General features: G+C 41.5%; 2 protein-coding genes across 2 annotated transcripts; both read right to left on the reverse strand.

Moving 5' to 3' along the window:
- On the reverse strand, nucleotides 9,333-10,452 carry LOC107631563. The gene is made up of 2 exons (XM_016335052.2): nucleotides 10,326-10,452; nucleotides 9,333-10,230 (listed from the first exon to the last, which is right to left on the reverse strand). Exons 1-2 carry the CDS (start codon nucleotides 10,407-10,409, stop codon nucleotides 9,628-9,630), a joined length of 687 nt encoding a protein of 228 aa, XP_016190538.1. The 5' UTR covers nucleotides 10,410-10,452; the 3' UTR covers nucleotides 9,333-9,627.
- LOC107631562 (chlorophyll a-b binding protein of LHCII type 1) lies at nucleotides 10,594-11,627 on the reverse strand. Its single transcript, XM_016335051.2, has one exon. It carries the CDS (start codon nucleotides 11,554-11,556, stop codon nucleotides 10,762-10,764), a length of 795 nt encoding a protein of 264 aa, XP_016190537.1. The 5' UTR covers nucleotides 11,557-11,627; the 3' UTR covers nucleotides 10,594-10,761.

Here is a 12,832-nt window from a genome sequence, read left to right on the forward strand (position 1 = left end):
TTTTGGAGGCCGAATGTGATTCATGAAAAGGTTCTTTTCGACTTCATTGACTGTGGATAGAGGTATGCACGGATGACATAGCCTTTTTGCTCTGAAGAACTACACAGTAGTGGGCTAGTTTATGTTTGTACTACTCCTTCATCACTTTTAATTGCATATAAATAAATAGATTTAATAAATCAATCAAAAGAGAGTTCTATAGTACTTTTCTGTTTTTCTGCATAAAAGATTTGCCACTATCCATCTTCATGAACGTGACTGAATAATACATAGAGCTTTCTACTAGATAGATGAAATTTATAAGCTCTCAAAACTAGTCAAGATCCTAATATTATAGTCCCAATCAACTAGACAAGCTCTTAATCATTTAGTAGTCTATACAGTTTTGCTAACCTAACCATTTCAGAATATATGTTCCCATGTGTGTTAGTATATGACTTGTATGCATTAGCCATTTTGGACAGTAATTTCGTGATAAAAAGGCACAGAGGAAAGAAAACCAAGGAAGTGGTAGTGCAGTCAACTCGTCTATACTGCAGTTTGAAGTATTCAATTAACAACTATATATTTGCATTAAAAACAGCACTATACCCTCAACATGCTTCCCATGTTCAACCCACCAGGCTTCATAGCATCTCGAACATTTGGTTGTATAACATTTCTTTCAACATGTTCAAAAGAGTCATGAATATAATCCCGGAGTTCTACCATGCTATAAGATCAACTAATTTGTTTATCGAACGAATTGATATCCAACGTTTGAATATAACATGTTCAGAGGTAGCATGCCGGACAAAAAAGATGAAAGAAAATTAGGAACATTGTCTTTAATATTGGAAAGAAGAGAAAAGGACAATTTAGTCCCTGACCATTTAACCCGAGGACATTTTCGTCCCTGAGCATTGGAAAATACATTTAAATCCCTGACGTTCCTTAAAATAAGACCGATCCGTCCCTCCGTCCATGAGCCACCCTCAGAGCAGACGGAAAACGCTGAGTTGGCTTCCCCTATGCTGACCTGGCTCATCGGTGTTCCCACGTGGCAAATAAGTGGGATGGATGTTTTGAAAACGGGACACATTAGTCCCTCTAACACAAAACGACGTCGTTCTGCTCTGGACACATTAATCCCTGGACACATTAGTTTCTCTACAGGACCTTCCGCAATGTTGTACTTGGAACACCATTCTTTCACCTTGGTTCTCAACTCCTCCCAAAGAGGCAAGCATCTACCAATCAGTGGTCGCTCAGCTTCAATGTCCTGAATCATTCCTCTTATGACCTTCACAATGGAATAAACGGCTTCTAACTCGTTCCAAAAGCCTTCGTTGTTAAAATCCTTGATTAAACTAATGAACCCCTGAAGCTGACAAGAAGTATTTACCATCCAATGGTTCTGAGCCTCCAAGTTCCTCAAAGCCTTGGCCTTGAACTTGTCTGCAACAATTCCAACACACCTTTGAACAACACTTCCACTGGCACCAGTCACAGTCTCCCACAGAACCTCCTCAGCATAACTGGAAGACACAACTCCACCAGTGAACAAAGCCTTCTGGAACACACTAGTACCATTGGGAAGATTCACCACAAACTTCACCAAATTCTCAGCACCACAACACAAACTATACCAATTCATATTCTTCCAACCATCACTAGCCACCTGAAAGAACATGGCATCCCTTATCTTGGCCTCAGACTCAGCCTTGGCCTCACTGAACTTAGCATCAAGCCTTGGACCTGAGATTTCACGCCTCAAAGTATTTGTTGCAGGCAAACCAACCTGGCTTAGAAAAGCCTGAAACTTTCTGTGCTCAATTGTGGCCAGGACACAGAACCACAAGTCTCACACAACCAATCAGAGAGCAACTCAAGGGCAAAAAGGACAATTTAGTCCCTCACCTTTTAACCCGAAAACATTTTCGTCCCTGAGCATTGAAAAATACATTTAAATCCCTGACGTTCCTTAAAATAAGACCGATCCGTCCCTCCGTCCATGAGCCACCCTCAGAGCAGACGGAAAACGCTGAGTTGGCTTCCCCTATGCTGACCTGACTCATCGGTGTTCCCACGTGGCAAATAAGTGGGATGGATGTTTTGAAAACGGGACACATTAGTCCCTCTAACACAAAACGACGTCGTTCTGCTCTGGACACATTAGTCCCTGGACACATTAGTTTCTCTACAGGACCTTCCGCAATGTTGTACTTGGAACACCATTCTTTCACCTTGGTTCTCAACTCCTCCCAAAGAGGCAAGCATCTACCAATCAGTGGTCGCTCAGCTTCAATGTCCTGAATCATTCCTCTTATGACCTTCACAATGGAATAAACGGCTTCTAACTCATTCCAAAAGCCCTCGTTGTTAAAATCCTTGATTAAACTAATGAACCCCTGAAGCTGACAAGAAGTATTTACCATCCAATGGTTCTGAGCCTCCAAGTTCCTCAAAGCCTTGGCCTTGAACTTGTCTGCAACAATCCCAACACACCTTTGAACAACACTTCCACTGGCACCAGTCACAGTCTCCCACAGAACCTCCTCAGCATAACTGGAAGACACAACTCCACCAGTGAACAAAGCCTTCTGGAACACACTAGTACCATTGGGAAGATTCACCACAAACTTCACCAAATTCTCACCACCACAACACAAACTATACCAATTCATATTCTTCCAACCATCACTAGCCACCTGAAAGAACATGGCATCCCTTATCTTGGCCTCAGACTCAGCCTTGGCCTCACTGAACTTAGCATCAAGCCTTGGACCTGAGATTTCACGCCTCAAAGTATTTGTTGCAGGCAAACCAACCTGGCTTAGAAAAGCCTGAAACTTTCTGTGCTCAATTGTGGCCAGGACACAGAACCACAAGTCTCACACAACCAATCAGAGAGCAACTCAAGGGCAGAGTTGACCTGCTCCTTACTCAAAGCAGGACCAGGTGAGGTCTTAGGGCTCTTGAGCTTCTTCACACTGTCCTCAAACATAGCCAAAGCACACAAATCTTCCTTCCCACCAGACAGCACTAAATGCTGCTGCTGCTGATGATGCTGATGCTGATTATGATGATGGTGCTGGTTCACAGAGTTACCATGCACCTGAGTGTACCCAATTTCACCACCAAAAGGACCAAACTTTGAAGACTCCACCATTGCCAAGGCATGATTTTGATAAGGAACAGGTGATGCAGGTGAAGCCCTCTTCCTGCTATTGTTGCTATGGTTCGAACCGGTGTTGACCACTGAGATTGGAAGCGGAGAAGGAACCGAACCGGGCCTCAATCCTGTGCTGAAATTGGGAGACAGTACCAAGCACCCTTTCCCTTTATGGCTTTGGTTCGAACCGTGATGAGTGCGTCGAATCGTTTTGTGAGGGCTTTGGCGGCGATGTCATCAGGGGAAGGAAGAGGGTCGGTGGAGTTGGTGGAGTTTGTGGAAGCCATTGTTGGTGTTGGTGTGAAAAGGGTGTCTGAATTTTGTTCCAAAATGGGGTCTTTGAGGTGAAGGGTCAGAACAGGGTGGTTGGGGGTGGTGGTGAGGGTGGTGGCGTCACCATTGGGGTGTGTGTAACTCCAGGGGGCAGAGCTGTGTGTAACTCCAATTCCTCAAGCCCCTCCTGTGTTTGAGGGACTAATGTCCCGGGAGCCATCTCAGCGTTTTCCGTCCGTTCTGAGGATGGCTCATGGACGGAGGGACTGATCGGTCTTATTTTAAGGAACGTCAGGGATTTAAATGTATTTTCCAATGCTTAGGGACGAAAATGTCCTCGGGTTAAAAGGTCAGGGACTAAATTGTCCTTTTCTCTGGAAAGAAACAAACAAATTTACATGTTTGACAATCAGTAATCTACATATTGCAATGAAAAACATGTTAACAACACAACTAACAAATTACCTAACCACCTGAGAATCACCAGAGTAAAAAATCACCTAAGAGTTCGTTTGAGGAAAATGTACTTGGTTGGAATTCATCACAATCCAGAAAGTATTTCCCATACACACCTTTCACGCTTGGATGCAGAGCAAGGTAGCATGCTGTGGCACACAACACTAAAATTAATTAATTTAGAGAACAAAAATTATTGTTATCTCTATATTAATTTTGGTACTGCAGTACAAGGAATTCTCTAAATACGGTAGAAAAAGACTCGAAAGAATCAAAGGTTCGGTCCTTTGGGAGCAAGAATTTCCAGGAACATTTAGAACTTCTCAGTTCTGAGTAGAATAGCCGTTTTCAAGTAGTGTTCGATCGATTACGTATTAATCAATATTCGATTGATTGGTCTGAGGTTGAGGTTATCGACTAATACACTTTTTTTAATATTTATATTTTAGTAAAAAATTCTCATAAAAACGAAATTTGTGGCAAGTATTAATAGAATTTACTTGTGGAAAGTTTTTCCATATGAAAAATGTGAACATCTTCAGAAAATCTACAACAAAATTATATTATTGTCATAGAGAAATAATGATGAAGTAAACTACTACTTATGTTTTTGGCGAGACAAGATATGTGATAGAAATATTAGTAAATTTTTTTTAAGACGTATCTGATATGTATTATAATCAAACTGTGTTTTTCTCTATTTCTATCGTAATGTAACCAAATATATATTTTTATCATATTGTATCTATATATTTTGTGTTATGACTTATGAATACTAACCAAACACAATAATAAGTATAGAGTTCAACATTGACTCATACCTATCATATCTACTAATCAATGAAATTGGATCTAATTCAAATAAGATTTATGCATCCAATATAGTAGTAAATATAATGAGTCGATTCAATATTTTACATTTAGGTAAAAATAAGGGTAAAAAACCTAAACAAGCCAAAGGGATTTCAATTTGACACAAATAAGCCAAAACAAATTCTGTTTCAGCAATCAACCAAATGGCATTTCTATGTATAGGTTCGAACTCACCTTCCACACAATTCGAACCAAATAGGTTCGAATTACACCTATACGTCAAGCCTAAATAAATCGAACCAAATTGGTTCGAACCATAAGTTAATAATTCGAACCTAATAGGTTCGAATTACAATGAGCATATTTCGAACCATTGCGGTTCGAATCAGTGAGGATGAGAGCTCTATATATATGGTCTGAACGTGAGTTACTATCATTAGAGGTGGTTTACATGGCTAGTGAGGAGAGTTTCGCAGTGTTGGTTCACCACAGAGGAACCATTAAGAAGAAAACTCGTTCTGGTGTGAAGTTCACTGATAAGGATCCTCTCTGCATTATCGTAACGCCTACGACAAGGTATGAGGACCTTGTTAGCTCTGTACTGCAGAAACTCGGGCTGGAAGGTGTGAAACGGGTTAAGAAATTTTTTTTTATCGATTTCCAATCACGGTGCTCCAGAACACCGTAACGTACGATTGTTTCACGATCGGGAGTGATGAGGACTTGCAGGTTATGTTTAATTGTCGCCGTCAGTTTCCAGAGGTGAGGACACCAGAGCTGTTGGCAAAAGTTGGTTGACGTGGTTTCCAGCTCGGGGGGTTCGAACCGGAATACCACCACTTTAACCATGGTAGCCGGTTCTAGCTCCAGACCTGCCGTTGCATCTTCCTCTGTCCCTGCGTACGAGCCACCCGTCTAACTTGTCGCCTCCCCTTCGTTCGCTGTGGATCTCCACGGCAGTGTAGGTGACGAGGTCAGACAACGGGAGTATCTGCCGACATCTTTACAGTGTGCTGCACCGGCTGGGGTTGGAGATGGATTCTTGGATGATCCAGAGGACGATGACGTCGAGCCGGATATGATTGCTGATGACAGTGGGGATGATGTTGGAGCAAGTGAGCCTGCTGGGGTGGTCGGTGGTTCTAACTCCGGCACGCAGCAGTACCCTCCGCATTTTTCCTCTTTGGACTTGGATGCCATGAGGCAGGAGGGGGTTGCTGGGCAGCTGGCTGGATTTGGCACTAGAGATGCTGAAGGGTCTGCAGGTCTGACAGAGTTTCAGGTTGGTCAGCAATTTTCGGATAAAGAACAGGCCCTGTTAAGTGTCAAGACTTACAGCATACGGCGAGGGGTACAGTACAAGGTGGTGGACTCCGACTATCGCCGGTATGTGGGCAAGTGTTCTGAGTTCGGCAATGGGTGCACATGGTTGATTCGGCTCAGTCTCCGACAGCGCAAGGGGATTTGGGAGGTCAAACGTTACAACGGACCGCATACTTGTCTCGCCACCTCGATCTCCAGCGACCACAGGAGTTTGGATTACCATGTGATATCGGCATTCGTTATGCCAATGGTTAGGGCTGATGCATCCGTCAGCATCAAGGTGCTCCTAAATGCCACTGCCGCACACTTTGGGTTTAGGCCGACTTACAGGAGGGTCTGGTTGGCGAAGCAGAAGGCTGTTTCCTTCATCTATGGTGACTGGGATGAGTCGTACAACGAGCTCCCAAGGTGGGTGTTTGGAGTCCGGTTGACGATGCTTGGTACTGTTGCTGTGCTGAGGACGAGCCCTGTTCGTGTCGGTGGACAGGTGGACGAGTCTCGAGCTTATTTTCACAGACTATTCTGGACCTTTCCCCCATGCATCGAGGCATTCCGTCATTGCAAGCCCCTAGTTAGTATTGACGGAACCCATCTGTATGGCAAGTATGGGGGAACGTTGCTTGTCGCGATTGTACAGGATGGGAACTCCAACATACTCCCCGTCACCTTCGCATTAGTCGAGGGTGAGAATGCTGAGTCGTGGTCTTTCTTTCTCTCCCACCTGCGTGAGCATGTGACACCGCAGCCAGGTCTGCTGGTTATCTCGGACAGGCATAACGGCATCAAGGCCGCCCTTGAGGCTCCTGACGGAGGCTGGTTACCTCCATCTGCATACCGGGCATTCTGCATTCGACATGTTGCGGCAAATTTTGCCCTCACCTTTAAGGGCAAAGACGCAAGGAGGCTACTCGTGAATGCGGCGTACGCTAAGACCGAGGTTGAGTTCCAGTACTGGTTTGATATTCTTAGGTCCGAAGACCCGGCGATGTGTGACTGGGCTAACCGGATTGAGTATTCCTTGTGGACCCAGCATTCTGGCCACCATATGACGGGCCGACTGTCATCCCTGACCCCAATAAGAGGCGTGCGAGAGAGGGTCGTCCCAGGTCCACTCGAATACGGACCAATATGGACGAGGCTGATCCGAACCGGCCAAAGAGATGTGGGCTTTGTCGGCAGCCCGGCCACACATGTCGGAGTTGCCCACAGCTCGGAGGCGCAGAGCACACACGGGGACATGATTAGATGTATTAGCGGCTTTTGTACTTTTGTTATTTCAATTTAGCTTTTAGATTCCGCAATTATCGGTTTTCTTACTTGTGCTTGGTGACGCATAAAATTTGTTAACGTCACTGCGATGTACCTCGAATGAATTTTTACTTAATGAATATGTTCTGCCACCGCAGTTTTAAACGAAATGTTTCTCTAAGGCACACCGGCAAAAAAAAATGTAGGACTCTTATTAAGACATGATGCGGAAACTATGTTCGTAACTTAAGTTCCTTCCTGTGACTTAATTCATAGTAATTCGAACCATCCTATTTCGAATTACTTGGTAAAGTTATGCTCATTGTAATTCAAACCTATTAGATTCGAATTATTAACTTATGGTTCGAACCAATTTGGTTCGATTTATTTAGACTTGGCGTATAGCTGTAATTCGAACCTATTTGGTTCGAATTATGTGGAAGGTGAGTTCGAACCTATTTGGTTCGAACTATATAGAAATGCCACTTGGTGGATTGCTGAAACAGAATTTGCTTTGACTTATTTGTGTCAAATTGATCTCCCTTTGGCTTGTTTAGGTTTTTTACCCTAAAAATAACATCTTAGACAATGAAATTCTGCGGAATATGCATATGCATATGTATATGTTCATGGAGAATTAATGACTTACTCACGAGTAGAGTAGAATGTCTCAAAGAGGAGTCATTACCACTCCCGGGTGCACTGAATTGGCTATGCTGTTCACACTTCCTGTAAACCAAAGCTTTGCCAGTAAGTGCTTAGTGAACAAATATATAAGAAAAGTTTGCTGTATCATATTTATGCATCTTTAACTAACGTTTCTGTTATTAATGTGATCCATGAGAAAGAAACAACTACCACAGGACACAATAACTCAACGGATTATATGCTCAGAACCAACAGTAAAAAAAAAAAAAAACAGAACGTGAAAATGGGAAAAAAGAAAAAAGTTTATCCGAGCTAGACAATAATAATGCCTGATTAATCTTTTATTTCTGCAAATATGGCCAATTTTAGATTTCAGTTGACCCTTATACATAGGATCCAAATATATTTCAATAACCATTTATTTTAAGTTTTTGTTTTGTTTTTGGTCCATAGAAAAAGCATTATGTTTGTTTTAAATTCCTATAGAAATTCGTAAATGTCTTGTATTGGTTATTTTTCTTTTCAATTAATTAAAAAATTTGATTAAGAAAATCAACTTATTCAATAATATAACAAAAATATATTTTTTATTCTTGTTTTTTTAACCTTTGATAGTTTAAGATACTTATCTACTAGTCAACTAGCATATATAATTGGAATAGAGAAAATTTTGGTGTACAAATTTTTATTTTTAAAGTATCTTCTGTTATGATGTTATTATCCTTTTTCAAATTGTTTTGTGGCACTTATTTCTCTTCGGTATATACTTGTGAGTTATATATGTCTATCCATATTACATATTGCCTGTGAAATTCTCATTAGATTAGTAAGTTCTAATTCAAAATTTATTGTAAGGGCTATGTTTTTTTTTCCGGTTTCAGTCACTAAAGGATAACGATATCATTTGTGTTATCATCATTATTTTTCACCTTTGTATGAGCAAGACTTGCTACACTTCTCTGACATTTGTGGTGTTAATGAATGAATAGAAGTTTCTAATGTAGATTTATGTTGCAGATGAAATTTTGCAGCTGTGAAAACTGGGATAATAGCTACTTGGATGAATTCATGGAAGGTATTCAGTCCCAACTCCCATATTAACATCGTTAGATCATTTATTTGTTCCTTGCCTTTCTCTTTCGCTACCATTTGGGATTGGCCCATTGTGATTCTTGATGCAAGAAAGCTTCCCAGAATTGGGTTTGATCAAGGAAGATTATATTGAGATGAAGTGGATAGAGTCATGCTTTACATGGTTGGATCAAGTGATCAATCCTTTCAAGTTTTGCTTCAAAGTGCAAAGAACTAACTTCACCACAAACAAAGGGAAATCTGACTATCTGAAACATGCATGCCATTCCTAAAAGTGCTTTAGAAGGAATATGGCTACTGTTTAAGGACTGGGACAAATTTGCATTGATGCAATCTAAGTGTCTTTATGCACCCTCTCTTGGATTAAATCTTCAATATTAGACTACAATGTTACATTTGATTCAGAAAGCTGGAAGGTGGCATTCAAGGAACTTACAAAATACATGATCTTATCATATAATCATATAAGAAATAAGGCAAACTAAAACTATACTATCCACTGAAAATGATATTAATGTGGAAGGCAAATCTTGAAATCTACATATTACTTATAACATGGAAACAGAAGAATATCATTGAACAAAACAACAAAGCTGAATAGGTCATACAAGATGATTGCCTCAGTTAGTGGGAGGATCATTATGAAGAAATTCTTGAATGGTTGAAGGGAACTCCAATCCTCCAAAAGCACTATCAGAACCCTCAGAAACAAAAGCAGCTTTCCCTAAAAGCAAATGTGCAAGTCTCAAAGGCTCTAACTTGTCTTGCCCACCACCATTGAGGAAGTGTTTGATCCAACCATCTAACCGCTTCACCTCCCTGCTACACTTGGGCCCCACCACTCCAACGATCTTTGAATGAAACCCACCTTCACAGTGGCAAGAATCCCCATCTTCTTCAAGAGCATCATCCCGTTGTTCCTTCTCCGATAAGCCCAAGAGCTGCATTAGCCTCTCAATGTCATCATCATCAGTCACTGCAGTTTCATCACGTTGAGTAGCATTGTTTACAGTTCCATCACGACATGGAAGAGTAGCTGTGAATCCTTGAGGAATAGAGAGGAACGCGAGAGGAGGTTCACTGCTATCTTGGGGAAGAACACCATAGCCATGAGCACTGCCAAGGAACATGGCTGAACAACTAGAAAAAGAGTCGCTTCCTTGTGTCTCTTGAGATTGAGATTCTACTGGTGCGGTTTGCTCTAATTTTAGTCTCTTTTCAACCTGAAAGCACCCAAATTCAGATTACAGGCCAGCCCTATAAATCTAGAATTACATATATGGATTTGTTAGAATTTCGATTACAATGTAGACAATACCTGCTTTAGAGACGAAAAGAATTTGGAATGCGATGACTTCGATAATGCTCGCGAATTCTCCATCCCTTTTTTTCCCTCTCTCATTAATCGCTTTTTAGTGGCACTACCATATATCCAGATATCCTCACTCTCTTATAAAATATTATACACGAAATATTAATTAATTAATTTCTTATCAGTTTTCATTTAGTATCATTTATCAATGCTCCATGAAAAGGCGGGATTAGAAAAGAGAACATAAATCATGATCGCATAAACAATGAGGCAGTTAGGAAAAAAAGATGTAATTAACATTTAGTGAGACCAAATAGGTACACGGTTCACATCATACTAATTCACATTCTCAAAATCCCAAATCCCAACCCCACAGCTGATTCCTCATTTTTTTCCTTTTAGGTTTTTTTTTTTTTCAAAACCCAAGAGCTAAACTCAGAGCTCACTTTCCGGGGACAAAGTTGGTGGCATAGGCCCAGGCGTTGTTGTTGACTGGGTCAGCAAGGTGGTCAGCGAGGTTCTCCAATGGGCCCTTTCCAGTGACAATAGCCTGAACAAAGAATCCAAACATGGAGAACATGGCCAACCTACCGTTCTTAATCTCCTTGACCTTGAGCTCGGCGAAAGCCTCTGGGTCGTCGGCAAGGCCCAATGGGTCAAAGCTGCCACCTGGGTAAAGTGGGTCAGTAACCTCTCCAAGAGGCCCACCGGCAATACGGTAACCCTCAACGGCTCCCATCAAGATGACCTGGGTGGCCCAAATGGCCAAGATGCTCTGTGCGTGGATTAGGCTTGGGTTGCCCAAGTAGTCAAGCCCACCCTCGCTGAAGATCTGTGATCCGGCCTTGAACCACACAGCCTCTCCGAATTTAACACCGTTGCGGGCCAAAAGCTCTGGGAAGACACAGCCCAAAGCCCCAAGCATGGCCCACCTGGAGTGGATCACTTCGAGCTCACGGTTCCTGGCAAAGGTCTCTGGGTCAGCGGAAAGCCCAGCAGTGTCCCAGCCGTAGTCACCTGGGAACTCACCAGTGAGGTAGGACGGGGGCTCACCGGAGAATGGGCCCAAGTACTTAACACGGTCTGGGCCGTACCATGGGCTTCCTGAAGTTGCTTGCTTGGTGGCGGTTTTCCTCATGGAGATTCTTCCAACTCCAAGCTCAGGGGCTGATGGGCTGAGCTTGACGGCCTTGCCGGCCAATGATGGGGAGGAGAGAGCCATGGTGGAGGCTGCCATGATTATATGCTTTTAGTTAATCTGTTGTTGCTGTGTGAGTATTGTTGATGAGTGAGTGGTTGGAAGTAATGAGTTGAGGTGTATATTTATATAGAGGTTAAGTGGTTGCACTCTTATCTTGTGCTATCTAAAGCTTCGATTTCATTGGAGCCTCCAGATTGTGTCACTGGAATTCTATGTCCACATGGCAACCCCTAATCCACTAATGGCTCAGATTCTCCTCAATGGTTTGCTGACCAATGGAGGTGTTACACGTACTACTTCAGGATTCCACTAGATATGTACGTTGTATGAATTTAATGTGGTGTTATTTTGCACGTAAAATAAAATAAAACGGGTTTTTGTTAAAATGGTGGGGCTATTATTCCTTCAATGTTTCGTAGGTGGAAGATATTTTCTGGGTCCACTGATTCTGTTTCTGTGGTAAGACGTTTGAGAACCACAAAATTTGAAATGAATGCAGAGTACAGTGGATACATGCTACGTTTTGTTTTACATAAAATAAATAAAAGGAATGCATTTTCTGAGAGGAGTTTTATTTTAGTCTTTGAAACTTGATTGATAGTTACACAGGTCGATTTTAATGGGTGGGTCAATTACATGACCGAGATTATATTTGACAATTTAACACGATCGAGACTATCCTCTTCTTGTTCGTGTTCTTTCTTCGAGTACCTATCTTCAGAAAATCAAACAACTCGTACCTCAAGATGGAGAAGATATTTTTCGTTTCATGTCTGGATGGAATTTTTGAACAAATAAATCATTAACTAAATTAGTAAGAATTGAGTGATTGTGTGAATACTTGTAGCAAAAGTAAAAAGAAAATTTAATCTATTTTCACGTGACTTGGACACTTGGTGTGGTTGAAGAGCACAAGCATTCTGGTCCACAAGTACATTTGGTGGTCCAACTATACGTGTTTAGGTGATACTTTTAAGTTTTACCCGTTCCCCATTTTAGAGTTCATTTAACAGATAACAGATAAAGCCTATCCAAAATCTCATGTGCCACTTTCTTATTGGGCGACACACAGGTATTTATGATATTTTTATTTTAGGCATTTAATCTGTTTTCAAGGAAAAACTGACAAGAAACAATCCAACCAAGAAATAAATTTTTAAATGCTTTGTTATAAATTAGGCTCAATAGACTTTAGATTGATTATTGTTCAAATTTGTAAGGGATCTCTTGTAATCCTAATCCATCACATTCTTTTATTAATTAATAATAACTTAGCTGTTATTAATTTCTAAAAAAAAAAATTCAAGTAATT

This window comes from Arachis ipaensis, chromosome B03, assembly GCF_000816755.2.
Source record: "Arachis ipaensis cultivar K30076 chromosome B03, Araip1.1, whole genome shotgun sequence".
Classification (NCBI taxonomy): domain Eukaryota; kingdom Viridiplantae; phylum Streptophyta; class Magnoliopsida; order Fabales; family Fabaceae; genus Arachis; species Arachis ipaensis.